General features: G+C 40.5%; 1 protein-coding gene and 1 long non-coding RNA gene across 2 annotated transcripts; one reads left to right on the forward strand and one right to left on the reverse strand.

The window, feature by feature from the left end:
- The first annotated feature begins 4399 nt into the window (after positions 1-4399).
- Positions 4400-5258, forward strand: LOC116718792 (uncharacterized). The gene is made up of 2 exons (XR_004338989.1): positions 4400-4524; positions 4617-5258. It is a non-coding gene; the product is annotated as an uncharacterized LOC116718792 (long non-coding RNA).
- Positions 5259-10606: 5348 nt separating this feature from the next.
- Positions 10607-15906, reverse strand: LOC116718770 (anionic trypsin-1-like). Its single transcript, XM_032560995.1, has 6 exons — positions 15775-15906; positions 15367-15559; positions 15093-15278; positions 11277-11338; positions 11052-11176; positions 10607-10959 (listed from the first exon to the last, which is right to left on the reverse strand). The coding sequence occupies exons 1-6, from the start codon at positions 15809-15811 to the stop codon at positions 10810-10812; spliced, it is 753 nt and encodes a 250-aa protein (XP_032416886.1). The 5' UTR covers positions 15812-15906; the 3' UTR covers positions 10607-10809.
- Between the last annotated feature and the right edge of the window lie 3407 nt (positions 15907-19313).

Below are 19313 nucleotides of genomic sequence, written 5' to 3' on the forward strand. Positions count from 1 at the left end.
ATGTGCTAACAAAGATCAAGTTAAGGACAAACAAAATACAAAAATAGAAAAAAGCCCTGATGCTACATTGTGGAAAAACAAAAGGACTAAAGGGACTAAAATGTCCTTCTTAAAAGAAACTATGAATCTTGTCATTTTATAGACAAGAAATGTTACAAGAAATTTTTAAGGAACACTCTGTTATGAACAAAAGGACTCTTTGTCTTTTCTCTGTTTTATCTGCTCACATGCACACGGCTGCAGGTTGAACATGTTTGAACATAAAGGGTTCGGCACCTTTATGGAGTTTGTCACAAAAGAATTAAACTATTTCTACCAAGGGCGTATATTCCATCTCAGTATTGGGGGGAACCATAAACAGGCACATTTCTTAAGAGCAATTCTGGGGGAGTCGACAAAGTTACATTGAAATGTAATGTAAAATGTGGTTTAAAGATATCTAATCTCTGCTACCCCTTTACAAAAATTCAAGGTTCTAAATAAAAAAGCTTTAATGAATAACTGCTCTTAATAAAATTCTTCATAAACATTGATTTATTGAAATGGCTCCCAATACAAAATATGGGCTATTTAAATTATAACTTGTTAAGTTGGTTTATTTTTAAGCCTTTTTTAGTTTTGCCATATCCTGGATGACTGAGAACCAACAAGTAGATAGAAATGAATATCTGGGGAGTATCATAACTTAAACGTAACTCTTAAAGCACCAGGGTTTATATAGAAACATATTCAGATTTTATTTTGTGGTTTTAAATGCTCTGTGTTGAAGACAATGAGAAACTAGAAAGTGTGCATTTCCTATGAAAATGCAAGTGTGACTGCTGTGTGTCACACGTGCGGAGGGGGGGCAAAGGGGGCTTGAGCCCCTGCCCTTTTAATGCTTGATGCTCCTAGTGCCCTTTTTGAGTTTTTGGGGTTTTTTTTCAAAAACATTTTTTTTTTAATCTGTGTGTCAGAAGGCCTGTTTGTGCCCCTCAGCAATAATATTTAGCTAAATATAATAATGTAGTAAAAATAAACTAGTCTGGCTGCCCTCAGTCTAATAATGACTCTCAGAGCTTCCATGTTGTTCAGAACCGAGTCCATGGTAAGGAGGAGGGGGCGGATCTGTGCCCTCTAACTATCAAATTATGGGCAAGAATATTTTTTCATACACTGGTTTGTGAATAAAAATGTAGGTCTGATGTTGACGTTAGAAAAACTGTTTCTATTTATATTTTTATAATCGTCCTTGCAATAGCGGGACAAAACCCGCCTCGCCCCTAAACCCAGAAATGATTCAGCTGCAGAGAAACTTCTGACTTTAACTTCATCATTCTGCTAAATGTCCGGTTCACTACAAGCAGTCTGAGTCGGTCCCAGTGACAGATAGAAAGAATGTCTGTCTTTATCAGACATCCTGATATAAGACATGATACCGACTGTCACTGCGAGTCGCAACGCAGCTCAAAGCCCCGGTACCACCTGGTACCACCTGGTACCAGCTACTGACTGTTCGCTCTGCTTCTCTTTAACGTTACTACCAGGCGGGTTAAAGCCGCTGCAGACGGGATCTGGGCTGGAGGTTTGCAGCTGTAAATAGATGTTACTGCAAAATATATGAGCTACTTGTTTGAGTCAATTCCTTAATATTGATGAAAAATTTCATTGGCTGAATATTCCGCCAACAGAGGGGGAAATGTTTTGATAGTGAAATAATCTTTCAATGGAACAAGAACTTTTTTCTAGTTTCTTTAGAACAATTAGATGTTAACATTCCTCTGTACGCAGATGACAGTGCAGATCAGTGTCTGTCCTGTGATTGGTGGCTTTCTTTCCAGCAGGAAGTTGTGAGCAGAGTTTAAAAGCTGCTGCAGTACTGCAGACATTCACAGGAAGCTGGACCAGCAATGGCTCTGCTGAAGGTTCTGCTGCTGCTGGGGCTGGGTGAGTCGGAAACACTGGAGACACTGGAGACACTTCCACTGGTTCCAGGGAGGCTGCTGCTCTCTGTGTGACTCTCAAATGTCCCTCTGTTTTAGACTGAAACTTCTTTGCACAAACTGTGATGCTTTTTAATCTTTATGACTGTTTATCCTTTTTCTGTTCTTGCCGCCATGTTTACACCTGATTTCTGAGTAAAGTCCTCCTTTTTCTTCTTCAGGTCTTTCAGTGAACTCAGATGTTTCTCTGCAGAAGAGAATCATTGGAGGTCAAAACTGTGATGAAGGTGAGCGTCTTTATCATGTTCGGCTGGAGAGCAGCAATGGTACTCATATGAACCGCTGTGGAGGATCTCTGATCCACCCTGAGTGGATCCTGACTGCAGCTCACTGCTGGAAGGCTGAGCCAGGATGGTAGGAAAGAGACATGAAGACAGTTTTATCTGCAGATGATCAGATTTTCTGTCTGTTCATTATAATCTAACCTTTTCTGCAGGACTACCGTAGCAACTTTAAATGTTCATCCACGGGCTGTTAGGAAGCAGAGATGGGTAATTAAATACGCTCCTCAGATGTTTACACTCTTGGGCCAGCGGCATGACATCATGTTGCTGAAGCTTGAGACACCAGTAAGAGATGTCCCACTTGCTCAGCTACCAGACTGCAGTTATCGTCTTCAAGTGTAAGTGTTTCACTGATCAACACCATGACTTCAGGTTTTCTGTCTCCACTCCTCCAGTCCTCCTTCTTCTTTCCTTTTTTTATGGTGGTTGGCAAACAACTTATAGGTGCATTACCGCACCTTTCATACTGGAGTATGGATCAGATGTTTAACCTAATCGTTAATTATAATCTCCCCATAATGCCCATTCTTCTTAGAAAACTAAAATGCTGCTAAAAACTACATCCCCAGATGATTTCTGAAACAATTCCCAAATATCAAATTCATTTTTATTCCTACTTAAATCTCTAAGTAACTCATCTATTTCCTGAACATATTTATTACATTCTAAAAAAATATGTTGTACTGTTTCTAATTTTTCACAATAATTACAACAACTGGTATTATTTATATTACTTATTTTAATTCTGTATGTCCACATCTTATTCTAGATATAACAGCTTCTTCTTTTTTTAATTCTATTACATTTCCTTAATTCCCCAACTTTTTTTGGATACTATAATAAAACCTATTGCCTCCTCTATCCCAGTGCTCTTGCCATTTCTTCTTGATATACATTTTAATAATATTCTTTACCTCATTTTTACTTATTTTAATATTTAACTCAACAATATATATTAATATATCAATATATTAATATATTAGAATAATATTTTTTCTATATAACTTTCCACCTCTTTCTTTTCTAACTGTCTCCCTTTTTTCAGTAAGTTTAAATCAACTTCAACCTGTCCAAAGATCCATGATGAAATAACAACCACAAGACTAATTAGAAAGTTATTTATTCCAATGGTTAATTATTATTATTATAATTATTATAATGGTTAATTATTTACAATAAAAAGACAGGACAACACAGAGACTCAAGACACAAAGAAACCCAAAATAAACACACAGAGAACTCAAATCAACACAGAAAAACCCCAATCCCGACAAGTTCTACATCTCCAATAACTGTCTTTAATCCATTTGACAAACTGATTGACAGAATATGATTGACAAACTCCAATCATATCTTGTCCAGCCTTAAATTTTAATATAACTTTAAAATCTTCCATCATTATTTTCTTGCTTATGTCAACTCTTCTTCCTCATCCTCAAGAGATTCTTTTACCAGCATTTAGTCCCCTTTTAACCTTATCTTTCCCCCTTCCTCTCTTCTATTTTCTATCATAGATCATCCTATGTCTACATTTTCATCTTCTGCAAGCCCCCCACTACAACTAGCCATCTTGATCCACTCACAATCCAGTTTATGCCAAAACCACCTTTAAATTAAATTTATTACTCGCCAGATAACATTTGAGCGCTTTCCCTTTCAGAGAATCTGCATTCTTTTATCAGCAACAGTCACATCCTCGACTCCCTCCTCCAGTCCTGCTGCCTCTGCTTCAGCACACCTGAGTCAGGTAATCAGACCACCAGCAGAACCAGAACCCGTTTAGCTCAGGTGTGTTGGACCAGAGACACATGTAAAGAACGTAGGACACACTGAGGACTGGAGGTGGACACTCCTGTGTCAGTGGATGAAGTCCTTCATGGATTTATTTTCTGTTCTTTCATTGTTCTTCATAACAATTCATTTTCTACATTGTTATCTTGTATATTTACATTTTATTCTTATTGTGTTTTAGAGGCGATGTTGTTCAGCTGGCAGGAGAGGGAGCAACAATAACCGGCCCCAATAATCAGCGATGTGAGAGAAATATTGAAGTTATGAGAATAAATCTTTGTTTCTGTCTCTACAGAGAAGGTCGAGGGAAGAACAAGTTATAATTCTCATGTTTCTCTACAGTAACAGATGCTCCTATTCCAGCACATCTTCAGTGTGTCGACATGAGAGTTGTTCAGGTTTCCGTCGTCGTGCCGACATTTGGCCTTTTATTCTATGCTCAAGAACCGAACAAGGATGTATGCTATGTAAGTTTGTTTCTTCAATATCTCTTTACAGCGATTAGAAGACTTTTCTGTTTTACAACATACATAAATATATCAATAAAATTTTTCTACAGGGCGACGATGGTGGAGCAGTGGTGTACAACGGCATGATTTATGGTGTGATTTCTTTTGGTGTAGCACACTATGCATGTCAGAGTCACGCTGCAGTCACGGATGTGTGTGAATATCTGGGGTGGATAAAATCTACAACTGGGCTTATTTAAACATAAACTATCATGAAATAAAATTCTCATCAAATTTCCTCTCACAAATAATTTTATAATTGTATCTTCATCTTTTTGATGCACATGTTTGTAGAATTAGAATAAATTAATTTTGTTTTATTTTTCTCACTTGATCTTGACCTCCCTAATGGAGCTTTCTCTGCCTCAGAAAGGCAAAATAAATCAATAAATGCATGAAAAAGAAACATTTCCTGGCTGATCGTCTTTACATTCATGGTTCAGTTTGTTCACTTGATATTTTCCCTGAACTCAGTCTGAAAACGTGACAAGTTTTAAATCACATGAAGAGGAACACCAGAAGTAATTTATTTATTCTTTTTTTTTCTTCTCACTGGCAAGAACTTTATATATGTGTCACATGCAGATGAAGTAAAGATGAACACAATGAGATGCTGATTATTCTAGACTCTTTTACCAGGGGAACCAAGACAAAATGACAAAAATATAAATTGAATTAGACAGAGTATTTATCCATTCATCCAGGGCCGTGCAGAGACCTTTGGAGGGGCTGGGGCTCAAATTTAAAATAGGGGCACATTGAACAAAAGCTCCGTACAACAACATAGCAACAACCCATATTAATCAAGACTCTAATTGGATCCTACTATATCATTGCCATCATGTGGGGAAATGCAAAGCGAATGTAGTCTAAAATTTCCCCAACAGGTATAAAGTTTCTGTTTCTGCTCCTGACAGTCCTGGAGGGCTGAGCTGATCTGAGACTGTAGCTGTTAAACAGACCAGATGAGAGAAAGTCTCTGTTTATGAAGTAAGCTGAAATAAGCAAAATTGCTGCCATTTTACTAATTAAGCCCTAATAACATCTATTTAACCTCTAGAACAACCTGGCTGCAGACTGATTTATAGATCCAAAAACTCAAAGGGGTTAACTCTATATAATAGTTTGATGTTAAACCTCTAGGTCTAGATGTCAGGATCTGTGTTTTTCTGTGTTTATTTAGAGTTTTCTGTGTTCTTGGGTCTCTTCGTTGTCCTGTCCTCCCCTTGATTGTTCCCAGGTGTGTCTCGTTCTGTGATTACCCGCTGTGTATTTAAATCCACCTGTGTTCCTTGTTCCTCGTCGGGTCCTTGTCAATGTCTGTCGCTTGTCTTGCAATCGTCTTATGTGCGTGTGTAATGGTGACAAACAATCAAAAGAGATATTGAGATTGAGTCCGCAACATTTTTAATTTAATAATTGTTACAAAGTAACTCCGTTAGCGGTCTCGTTTCTAACAGCCGTTAGAAAAAAAAGCACATTCACCACCGTTCCACAACCGTCGTTTCCTAGCAACGGCGGAGTGATATTGACCCCCTCCGCAACCACGTCAACCTGCGACACCACTAGTAAATAACACACAACGAAACACAAAACAGTATTAATAAACACAAAACAGTATTAATTTACCTCGACTATTCCATCAAAATGGCCTGTATGCCACACGTGCTGCCAGTTGTTTTGGACTGTGATTTTCTTCATTAAATTTCATTATTCATCATACCTGGGTCCGCTGTGTCTGCCTCACCACCCCAATTCATGACAGAAGGACCCGACCAAACCGAGGTGAGGCTCGCTTAAAAAAAAAAAAAAAAAAAAATGGATCCAGCTGAATTGAGAAGGTTCCCTCCAAAGGGGCAGAGCGGACCGAGGCGGAGATCCGGCAGGGAGGAGAGGGCACTGGCTGAAGCCCTCGCCGACCTGCAGCGGGAGCTTTTCCGGGGGACAAGACTGGTGTTGGCACCCCCCGGATTCGGCCCCCGTCGATTGATCCGTCCGGGAAGTCAGCGACGTGAGCCGCCGGTGGAGCCGGCCCCTCGTCGCTTTCCGGGAACACCTCCTCCGCTGTCTGCCCGGAGACAGCGGCGTGAGCCGCCGGTGGACCCGGCCCCTCGTTGCTTTCCGGAGCTACCACCTCCGCTGCCGGCCCCGAGGCTTCGCTCCGGCTCGCCTCCACAGCCGCCCCGAGGCTTCGCTCCAGTTCGCCTCCGCTGCCAGCTCCAAGGGTCCGCTCCGGACCACTTCAGACCCTCTGCGTTCCTTCCAAGACCCCGACTCTCTCCGTTCCTCCCGGGACCCCGACTCTCTCCGTTCCTCCCGAGACCCCGACTCTCTCCGTTCCTCCCAAGACCCTCTCTGTTCCTCCCGAGACCCCAACTCCCTGCGTTCCGACCGAGACCCCCTGCGCTCCGACCGAGACCCCGACTCTCTGTGCTCCACCCAGGACTCCTCATCGCCGCCTCCAGCGCCGCGGACGTCCGTGGTTCCCGCCTCCTTTGCCTCCACCCACCCTGTGGGTAGTTTTTTGTTGTTTTTGGACTCTTGGCCCTTCCTGTGCCTCCGCCCACTCCGTTGGGTCGTTTTTTGTTATTGTTTCTGGACTCTGGCCCCCCGTCCAGCGCCCCTCCGCCCACCCTTGTGTTGTTTTTTGGTGGGGTTTTTTTATGGGCGTCTGGTAGCCGCCCTTGAGGGGGGGGGGGTACTGTCAGGATCTGTGTTTTTCTGTGTTTATTTAGAGTTTTCTGTGTCCTTGGGTCTCTTCGTTGTCCTGTCCTCCCCTTGATTGTTCCCAGGTGTGTCTCGTTCTGTGATTACCCGCTGTGTATTTAAATCCACCTGTGTTCCTTGTTCCTCGTCGGGTCCTTGTCAATGTCTGTCGCTTGTCTTGCAATCGTCTTATGTGCGTGCTGCCAGTTGTTTTGGACTGTGATTTTCTTCATTAAATTTCATTATTCATCATACCTGGGTCCGCTGCGTCTGCCTCACCACCCCTCACCACCTCAATTCATGACACTAGAATTATAAGACTGGAATATCAAGGCAAAGAAAACTCAATAGCTGCTGGTAGGGGCCATTCAGGGACCTCCAAACATTCAGGGGCCTCCAGACACTCAGGGGCCCCTAGAAATGGTCTAATTGTAACAATTATGCTAAACCTGTAGCATCATTTATAGAGAATGACAATGTTATTACATTTTATTTAATGCATTCAGCTGAGAAAAATAAATAGTACATTTAGGATTTAATTAGGAAGTTTACTTTGTAAAAGTTTAAAGAATCATCTTGATAGTTTTATTGTTGTGTTACCATGGCTACAATATGGTGTAATCTTTGTGCTTAATTGGGTTTGTTCACAAATACATCACAGCAAATAACCAATAATCAGTGATTGATTTTAAACTCTGCCAATAAACCTGGTCCCCTCTCACAGATTCACCTTATCTACACTGCTCAAAAAAATAAAGGGAACACTTAAACAACACAATATAACTCCAAGTAAATCAAACTTCTGTGAAATCAAACTGTCCACTTAGGAAGCAACACTGATTGACAATCAATTTCACCTGCTGTTGTGCAAATGGAATAGACAACAGGTGGAAATTATTGGCAATTAGCAAGACACACTCAATAAAGGAGTGGTTCTGCAGTTGGAACCACAGACCACTTCTCAGTACCTATGCTGTCTGGCTGATGTTTTGGTCAGTTTTGAATGTTGGTGGTGCTTTCACACTCGTGGTAGCATGAGACAGACTCCACAACCCACACAAGTGGCTCAGGTAGTGCAGCTCATCCAGGATGGCACATCAATGCGAGCTGTGGCAAGAAGGTTTGCTGTGTCTGTCAGCGTAGTGTCCAGAGGCTGGAGGCGCTACCAGGAGACAGGCCAGTACACCAGGAGACGTGGAGGAGGCCGTAGGAGGGCAACAACCCAGCAGCAGGACCGCTACCTCCGCCTTTGTGCAAGAAGGAACAGGAGGAGCACTGCCAGAGCCCTGCAAAATGACCTCCAGCAGGCCACAAATGTGCATGTGTCTGCACAAACGGTTAGAAACCGACTCCATGAGGATGGTATGAGGGCCCGACGTCCACAGATGGGGGTTGTGCTCACAGCCCAACACCGTGCAGGATGCTTGGCATTTGCCAGAGAACACCAGGATTGGCAAACTCGCCACTGGCGCCTTGTGCTCTTCACAGATGAAAGCAGGTTCACACTGAGCACATGTGACAGACGTGACAGAGTCTGGAGACGCCGTGGAGAGCGGTCTGCTGCCTGCAACATCCTTCAGCATGACCGGTTTGGCAGTGGGTCAGTAATGGTGTGGGGTGGCATTTCTTTGGAGGGCCGCACAGCCCTCCATGTGCTCACCAGAGGTAGCCTGACTGCCATTAGGTACCGAGATGAGATCCTCAGACCCCTTGTGAGACCATATGCTGGTGCGGTTGGCCCTGGGTTCCTCCTAATGCAGGACAATGCTAGACCTCATGTGGCTGGAGTGTGTCAGCAGTTCCTGCAAGATGAAGGCATTGAAGCTATGGACTGGCCAGCCCGTTCCCCAGACCTGAATCCGATTGAGCACATCTGGGACATCATGTCTCGCTCCATCCACCAACGTCACGTTGCACCACAGACTGTCCAGGAGTTGGCGGATGCTTTAGTCCAGGTCTGGGAGGAGATCCCTCAGGAGACCATCCGCCACCTCATCAGGAGCATGCCCAGGCGTTGTAGGGAGGTCATACAGGCACGTGGAGGCCACACACAATACTGAGCCTCATTTTGACTTGTTTTAAGGACATTACATTAAAGTTGGATCAGCGTGTAGTGTTATTTCACTTTAATTTTGTGTGTGGCTCCAAATCTAGGCCTCCATTGGTTAATAAATTTGATTTCCATTGATGATTTTTGTGTGATTTTGTTGTCAGCACATTCAACTTTGTACAGAACAAAGTATTCAATGAGAATATTTCTTTCATTCAGATCTAGGATGTGTTATTTGAGTGTTCCCTTTATTTTTTTGAGCAGTGTATATATAAACATGTTAGTGATGCTGAGGTTCTTAGTAGGACGGGTTCTGGGGAAAGGAGGGTTCTGTCTAAGGCCCCATATAACCTTGGGCCGGCCCTGCATGAACAGCCGCTGCGTTGCGCATCTCTGGAATCTACCTTGAATCTACCTGGAATCTACCTGAAATCCCCCGGTGGCCCCTATCAGTCCGCCGATGCTTTGGAGACATTTTGATTCATTTCATTGTGGCATGTTTGGCTTTACGCTGCGGTTCTAATTATTGCTACAGTATTTTCTCTGATGTTTATTTTATGAACTCTAAATGCTCTGGGCCGAATCTTCCTTTAACACTTGAGGTTCTGCTTCTATTTACAGTCGCGGACCTGCAGCCCAGATCCCGTCAGCAGCGGCTTTAACCCGCCTGGTAGTAACTGTTAGAATAATATTATCATTGTTACATTAGTAGTGTTACTAGGGTCATCTATTGCTTAAGTGTGAACATGTGTGTGAGACAGAGATTACCTCCTTTTAACCCTTAAAACATGTTCTTTGAAGATGGTCTTCTGAGAGTTTTAGACTACATTTGCTTTGCATTTCCCCACATGATGGCAATGATATAGTAGGATCCAATTAGAGTCTTGATTAATATGGGTTGTTGCTACGTTGTTGTACGGAGCTTTTGTTCAATGTGCCCCTTTTTTAAATTTGAGCCCCAGCCCCTCCAAAGGTCTCTGCACGGCCCTGGATGAATGGATAAATACTCGTGTCTAATTCAATTTATATTTTTGTCATTTTGTCTTGGTTCCCCTAGTAAGAGTCCAGAATAATCAGCATCTCATTGTGTTCATCTTTACTTCATCTACATGTGACACATATATAAAGTTCTTGCCAGTGAGGAGAAAAAAAATAAATAAATAAATTACTTCTGGTGTTCCTCTTCATGTGATTTAAAACTTGTCACGTTTTCAGACTGAGTTCAGGGAAAATATCAAGTGAACAAACTGAACCAGGAATGTAAAGACGATCAGCTGGGAAATGTTTCTTCTTCATGCATTTATTGATTTATTTTGCCTTTCTGATGCAGAGAAAGCTCCATTAGGGAGGTCAAGATCAGGTGAGAAAAATAAAACAAAACAATTTATTTTAATTCTACAAACATGTGCAACAAAAAGATGAAGATACAATTATAAAATTATATGTGAGGAAATTTGATGACAATTTTATTTCATGATAGTTTATGTTTAAATAAGCCCAGCTGTAGATTTTATCCACCCCAGATATTCACACACATCCGTGACTGCAGCGTGACTCTGACATGCATAGTGTGGTTGACCAAGAGAAATCACACCATAAATCATGCCGTTGTACACCACTGCTCCACCATCGTCGCCCTGTAGAAAAATTTTATTGATATATTTATGTATGTTGTAAAACAGAAAAGTCTTCCAATCGCTGTAAAGAGATATTGAAGAAACAAACTTACATAACATATATCCTTGTTTGGTTCTTTAGCATAGAATAAAAGGCCAAATGTCGGCGCGACGACAGAAACCCAAATAACTTTCATGTCGACACACTGAAGATGTGCTGGAATAGGAGCATCTGTTACTGTAGAGAAACATGAGAATTATAAACATGTTCTTCCCTCAACCTTCTCTGTAGAGACAGAAACAAAGATTTATTTTCATAACTTCAATATTTCTCTCACATCGCTGATTATTGGGGCCGGTTATTGTTGCTCCCTCTCCTGCCAGCTGAACAACATCGCCTCTAAAACACAATAAGAATAAAATGTAAATATACAAGATAACAATGTAGAAAATGAATTGTTATGAAGAACAATGAAAGAACAGAAAAGAAATCCATGAAGGACTTTATCCACTGACACAGGAGTGTCCACCTCCAGTCCTCAGTGTGTCCTACGTTCTTTACATGTGTCTCTGGTCCAACACACCTGAGCTAAATGGGTTCTGGTTCTGCTGGTGGCCTGATTACCTGACTCAGGTGTGCTGAAGCAGAGGCAGCAGGACTGGAGGAGGGAGTCGAGGATGTGGCTGTTGCTGATAAAAGAACGCAGATTCTTTGAAAGGGAAAGCGCTCAAATGTTATCTGGCGAGTAATAAATTGAATTTAAAGGTGGTTTTGGCATAAACTGGATTGTGAGTGGATCAAGATGGCTAGTTGTAGTGGGGGGCTTTCAGAAGATGAAAATGTAGACATAGGATGATCTATGAAAGAAAATAGAAGAGAGGAAGGGGGAAAGATAAGGTTAAAAGGGGACTAAATGCTGGTAAAAGAATCTCTTGAGGATGAGGAAGAAGAGTTGAGATAAGCAAGAAAATAATGATGGAAGATTTTAAAGTTATATTAAAATTTAAGGCTGGACAAGATATGATTGGAGTTTGTCAATCATATTCTGTCAATCAGTTTGTCAAATGGATTAAAGACAGTTATTGGAGATGTAGAACTTTTCGGGATTGGGGTTTTTCTGTGTTGATTTGAGTTCTCTGTGTGTTTATTTTGGGTTTCTTTCTGTCTTGAGTCTCTGTGTTGTCCTGTCTTCCCCTTGATTGTTCCCAGGTGTGACTCGTTCCCTGATTTCTCTCTGTGTATTTAATCCCACCTGTGTTCCTTGTTCCTCGTCGGGTCCTTGTCTTATCTGTCTAAACTGTTGCGCTGTTAAGTCTGTCGTCTTGTCCATTCGTCAGTGCTACCTCTAGCTCCAACCCCAGCTTCTGCGTCTCCGGAACCTGCCACACCTCTCGCCGACACTGCACCTCTCGTCTCTGCCCCTGTAAGTGACTTATCTGCCCCAGTCAGTGGGTTCTCTGCCTCTCCCCGTGGTCCCTCGCTGCCCCCTAGTGACTCCTCGCTGCCCCCAGTGCTCCCTTCGAGTCTCCTTACAACATTACAAAGAAATATTTAATTATTTCATAATGATGAAGATTATGATGATTGTTTTAATATGAAGTTTTCTTTGTTAGAATTAAATAAAGCACTGAAGAATTCCAGTAAGTCAACTAATGGGAATGATTAGTATGTTAAATAATCTTAGTGATGTGAGTACAGAAGTATTATTAGAATTTTATAATAGGGCGTTGGAAGAAGGGTTATTACCTCTTAAATGGAAAGAAGCCATCATCATACCCATTTGTAAACCTAGTACAGATCCTAATTCAGCTGAAAGTTATAGAGCAATAGCTCTAACATCATGAATAGGTAAAATTATGGAAAAAAATGGTAAATAATAGATTAATTTATTTTTTAGAATCTAAGGAGAAGATTAAGTCTTGTCAATTTGGATTTAGAAAAGGCAGAAGTACAATAGATCCTGCATTATGTCTGGAACATGAAAGTAGACGGGCTCAGATTAATAAGGATAATGTGATAGCAGTCTTCCTGGATGTGGAAAAGGCTTATGACATGTTATGGACAGAAGGGCTGTTGATGAAAATAAAACAAATAGGAAGAAGGGGTAAAATATATAGATGGTTAAAAAAACGTAACTGAAAGAAATATTAGAGTAAAAATAAGAGGGCAAATAAGTTCAAAATATCAAGTTGAGAATGGTACTCCCCTAGGTAGTATAAGTTCTATGCTATTTATTATAATGGTTAATGATATTTTTAGTAGTATACATTTTTTGGCATCTCATTATTTGTAGATGATGGTATTATTTGGAAGAGGGGAAAAATACAGAATTTGTAAATAGGAAACTACAAGAAGCATTAAATAGTGTAGAAGCTTGGGCCTTAGGATGGGGATTTAGATTCTCAACGTCCAAGGCTAAATTTGTTGTTTTTACAAATAGAAAATTAAATATTAATGTAAATCTCAAATTAATGGGGATGTTATAGAAGGATCAAATTAAATGTTTGGGTATCTGGTTTGATAAAAAAAAAAGTTACATGGAAAATACATGTAGGTAAAATAGTTGAAAAAAGTAAAACAAAAAAATGAATATAATGAGATGTTTGAAAGCAAAGAATGAGGGGAAGATAGGAATGCATTAAAGACAATTTATATTGGACTAATTAGATCAATTTATGATTATGGATGTATTTTATACAATTCAGCTTCAAGTAGTTCATTAAAAAAAACAGAAGAGAATATCAGGCATTAAGACTTTGTTGTGCAGCGATGAAAACTACTCCAGATTCAGCTCTACAGGTTGAGATGGGTGAGATGCCACTGGAGCTCAGGAGAGAACAACTAGCCATAATTTACTGGACAAATATTAAAGGACATAATGAAGTTCATCCTTCATATGTTACGCTGCAACCTTGTCAAGAAAAAGAAACAGATTAATAGTTTTGGCTGGTTAATTATAAATAATTAACCATTATAATAATTATAATTATAATAATTAACCGTTGGAATAAATAACTTTCTAATTAGTCCTGTGGTTGTTATTCCATCATGGATCTTTGGACAGGTTGAAGTTGATTTAAACTTACCGAAAAAAGGGAGACAGTTAGAAAAGAAAGAGGTGGAAAGTTATATAGAAAGAGAATATTCAGAGTATATACAAATATATACAGATGCTTCTAAAATGTTAAATGATAGATATATAATTTGTAATTCCAGATTTAAATATTATGAGAAATAAAAGAATAACAGATAAATTGACAGTGTATAGAGGTGAATTAATGATTATTTTAATGGCTTTAGAATGGATTGAGGAAACAAGAGAGAGGGGTTTTAATTTGTTCAGATTCAAGTAGTGCATTAATAAGTATTCAAGAGTTAAATTCAGAATCAAGGCAAGATATTATATTGGATATAATTCTCTCAATTTTTAGAATTAAAAATTATGGTTCTCATGTTAGACTAGTTTGGATTCCTGCCCACATTGGTGTGGTAGGAAATGAGTTGGCCGATAGTTTTGCTAAGAGTGCAGCAAAAAAGAATATTGTTGATTTAAATATTACAATAGGTAAAAATTAGGTAAAGAATATTATTAAAATGTATATCAAGAAGAAATGGCAAGAGCACTGGGATAGAGGAGGCAATAGGTTTTATTATAGTATCCAAAAAAAGTTGGGGAATTAAGGAAATGTAATAGAATTTAAAAAAAGAAGAAGCTGTTATATGTAGAATCAGACGTGGATATACATAATTAAAATAATTAATACACATAATACCAGTTGTTGTAATTATTGTGGAAAATTAGAAACAGTACAACATATTTTTTTAGAATGTAATAAATATGTTCAGGAAATAGATGAGTTACTTAGAGATTTAAGTAGGAATAAAAATGAATTTGATATTTGGGAATTGTTTCAGAAATCATCTGGGGATGTAGTTTTTAGCAGCATTTTAGTTTTCTAAGAAGAATGGGCATTATGGGGAGATTATAATTAACGATTAGATTAAACATCTGATCCATACTCCAATATGAAAGGTGCGGTAATGCACCTATAAGTTGTTTGCCAAACACCAGAAAAAAAGGAAAGAAGAAAAAGGACTGGAGGAGTGGAGACAGAAAACATTAAGTCATGGTGTTGATCAGTGAAACACTTACACTTGAAGACGATAACTGCAGTCTGGTAGTCGAGCAAGTGGGACATCTCTTACTGGTGTCTCAAGCTTCAGCAACATGATGTCATGCAGCTGGCCCAAGAGTTTAAACATCTGAGGAGCGTATTTAATTACCCGTCTCTGCTTCCTAACAGCCCGTGGATGAAATTTTAAAGTTGCTACGGTAGTCCTGCAGAAAAGGTTAGATTATAATGAACAGACAGAAAATCTGATCATTTGCAGATAAAACTGTCTTCATGTTTTATCTGCATTCCTACCATCCTGGCTCCGACTTCTGGCAGTGAGCTGCAGTCAGGATCCACTGAGGGTGGATCAGAGATCCTCCACAGCGGATTTTTTCATTACCATAGCTGCTCTCTAGCCGAACATGATAAAGACGCTCACCTTTATCACAGTTTTGACCTCCAATGATTCTCTTCTGCAGAGAAACATCTGAGTTCACTGAAACACCTGAAGAAGAAAAAGGAGGACTTTACTCAGAAATCAGGTGCAAACATGGCAGCAAGAACAGAAAGAGAATAAACAGTTAAAGATTAAAAAGCGTCACAGTTTATATGCAAAGACGTTTCAGTCTAAAGCAGAGGGACATTTGAGAGTCACACAGAGCAGCAGCATCCATGTAACCATTTTAAGTGTCTCCAGTGTCTCCAGTGTTTCCGACTCACCCAGCCCCAGCAGCAGCAGAACCTTCAGCAGAGCCATTGCTGGTCCAGCTTCCTGTGAATGTCTGCAGTCCTGCAGCAGCTTTTAAACTCTGCTCACAACTTCCTGCTGGAAAGAAAGCCACCAATCACTGATCTGCGCTGTCATCTGCATACAGAGAAACTTTAACATCTCATTGTTCTAAAGAAACTGGAAAAAAGTTCTTGTTCCATTGAAAGATTATTTCACTATCAAAACATTTCCCCCTTTGTTGGCGGAATATTCAGCCAATGAAATTTTTCATCAATATTAAGGAATTGACTCAAAACAAGCAGCTCATACTGTATATTTTGCCTCAGTTACTTGTAAGTTAGTTTTGCGTTATCTCAAATATACTGAGAGATTTGCAGTAGAAAATAGACAAAAAATAATTGGGCAATTTTCTGGTTTTGCAGTGCACAAGCTTGTAGTGAGTTTTGCCCAAGGAAAAACTTGATTGTAAACTTGATGAAATAAAACTGATTTTCTGAAGAAAGAGCGACTCGTCTTTGTTTTCAGTTTGATGTTTTTTCTAAGAATAAACTGTTTGGTTTCCAATCTACAAGAATTCACATCTGCCTTTGCTCCCGAAACTAGAATCATTTTGTTTATTGATGAGCTGTGAAAATGATCCTCTATACCAGGTGTGCCCAAAATCGGTCCTAGAGGGCCAGCATCCTGCATGTTTTAGTTCTCTCCCTGGTGGTAGTAACCATTTCAGTATGTCAGTTTTCTTCTTAGGCCTCGAATGAACCATCATTTGATCTAGCTGTGTTAAACCAGGGAGAGAACAGAGGATGCCGGCCCTCAAGACCAACTTTGGGCACACCTGCTCTATACAAACAGAAATGGAGAAAATGGTTTGCTTCTTTTATTTTGAAAAAGAAGCAAACCCTTCTAGCAAGAACAATATTACACCTCTCCTTGGGCTGCCACCTTATCGTGGTGGAGGGGTTTGAGTGCCCCAATGATCCTAGGAGCTATGCTGTTTGGGGCTTCATGCCCCTGGTAGGGTCACCCAAGGCAGACAGGTCCTAGGTGAGGGACCAGACAAAGCGCAGCCCGAAGACCCAGATGACGAACGGCAACATTGGACTCCGTGTTCCCTCACCCGGATGCTTGTCACCGGGGCCCCACTCTGGAGCCAAGCCTGGAGAGGGGGCACGATGGCAAGCACTTGGTGGCTGGGCTTTTTCCCATGGAACCCTGCCGGGCTCAGCCCGAAGAGGAAACATGGGTTACCCACCATCCGTGAGAGGGGCCACAGGGGTTGGGTGCAGTGTGTGATGGAGGTGGCCGAGGGAGGGGACCCTGGCGGTCCAATCCTCGGTTGCAGAAGCTGGCTCTTGGGACGTGGCATCTCACCTCTGGTGGGGAAGGAGCCAGAGCTAGTGTGTGAGGTTGAGAGGTTCTGGCTAGAAATAGTCGGTCTCACCTCAACGCACGGCTCTGGTTCTGGAACCAGTCTCCTTGAGAGAGGTTGGACATACTTCCACTCTGGAGTTGCCCACGGTGAGAGGCGTCGGGCAGGAGTGGACATACTTGTTGCTCCCCATCTCAGCGACTGTACGTTGGGGTTTACCCCGGTGAATGAGAGGGTAGCCTCCCTCCGCCTGTGGGTGGGGGTTTACATTAAATATGAATATATGAATACATTACATATATTCATTCCAAACTAACCATGACGGACAGAGTGTCTTCAAAGTCCAATACATTACCGCCATCTGTCATGATATGTGTGGTTTAAGTGTGGACCCAAATGCAGCAGGCAGCGGACGTAAAAGTTCTGTTGTAGATTTAATTAAAAATCAAACTTACAAAAAATCAGTGGCGTGGAGAAACAAGACGAACCGGCGAGTAACAGTCTGGGATTTGACTAATTAGAGACATGATTACATACATCTGTTTTATGTGGTGTTAAGAAAAAGGATTAATTTTACTGCTTAAATACAGTTAATCTACGACATGTGTAACAGTTATGTATAATACTCTTATTTGGAACAGGTCTCGTCTGAGATGCGGTAAGCAGACAAAGCAGGGCCCTTTTTCCTCCCCCGCTGACATCCACAGCAATAAAATTTACATTCCAATGGGAGAGGGGACTTCGGAGATGTCTGTGAAATCTCATCTTAGGACGTTTGGCGCCAGGGATCTTCCGTATCAGGCAGCGATGAGCACCTAAGTGGTCCGCCCTTTTGCTTGGACAAAAAAACAGACACCTTTGCCATAATGAGGGGAGTTTCCAAGTTCTCTGAGTGCTGAGGGAGTTTCTAATAGGTCAGCATGAGGAACGCCTTGACTGCATATATTAAATAGGGAAACACCTCTTTAGTTTAAAACTCCGTGTTAAGAAAAAAACCAGAGAGAGAGAGAGAGAGCGGCCGCTATTTTTGCCTTTTTTATCTGTGTCTTATGTTTGTCTGTCTTCCCCTTTGTGTGTGTTTTTTATTTTTATGAAAAATGCATATCTCTGTTCCTCTGCAGCTTTGTTGTCGATTGCTTTGTATGAGATTAAACTCTGTGATCTGTGACGTCAACACGCTTTGTTGTTGTTTCGTTTTAGCAGCACGCCGTCGCTGCACGTCGCCCACGGAGAACATCACTCGCCGAGGATCCCGGGCAAAATTAAAAGAGGAAGAAGGAGCCAAACGTTTTATCCAAAGCTAGCATTAAACTACCTCTTTTTTTAATAGTGGCTAAAAGTTAGTTTGTTGTAAAGTGGAGCTAATGTGCTAACATAGATCAAGTTAAGGACAAAAATGAATATAAAAACATAGAAAAAAAACCTGATGCTACATTGTGAAAAACAAAAGGACTAAAGGGACTAAAATGTCCTTCTTAAAAGAAACTATGAATCTTGTCATTTTATAGACAAGAAATGTTACAAGAAATTTTTAAGGAACACTCTGTTTTGGACAAAAGGACTCTTTGTCTTTTGTCTGTTTTATCTGCTCACATGCACACGGCTGCAGGCTGAACATGTTTGAACATAAAGGGTTCGGCACCTTTATGGAGTTTGTCACAAAAGAATTAAACAATTTATACTACCAAGGGCGTATATTCCAACTCAGTATTGGGGGGAACCATAAACAGGCACATTTCTTAAGAGCAATTTTGGGGGGGGTCGACAAAGTTACATTGAAATGTAATGTAAAATGTGGTTTACATTTTTTTTACATTTTTTAAACCACATTCAAGCAGCAAGGCCAAAACTGACAAGTAATGCACATCAAACATGTTTTTCTCAGTAAGAAAAAAACTGTTGAGAAGTAAAACTAAAATTCAAATGTTGCTTAGAAACAAGTTTTGTTCAGTCTCACTGATCTAATCTCTGCTACCCCTTTACAAAAATTCAAGGTTCTAAATAAAAAAGCTTTAATGAATAACTGCTCTTAATAAAATTCTTCATAAACATTGATTTATTGAAATGGCTCCCAATACAAAATATGGGCTATTTAAATTATAACTTGTTAAGTTGGTTTATTTTTAAGCCTTTTTTAGTTTTGCCATATCCTGGATGACT

The sequence above is a fragment of the Xiphophorus hellerii genome, chromosome 4 (assembly GCF_003331165.1).
Source record: "Xiphophorus hellerii strain 12219 chromosome 4, Xiphophorus_hellerii-4.1, whole genome shotgun sequence".
Taxonomy (NCBI): domain Eukaryota; kingdom Metazoa; phylum Chordata; class Actinopteri; order Cyprinodontiformes; family Poeciliidae; genus Xiphophorus; species Xiphophorus hellerii.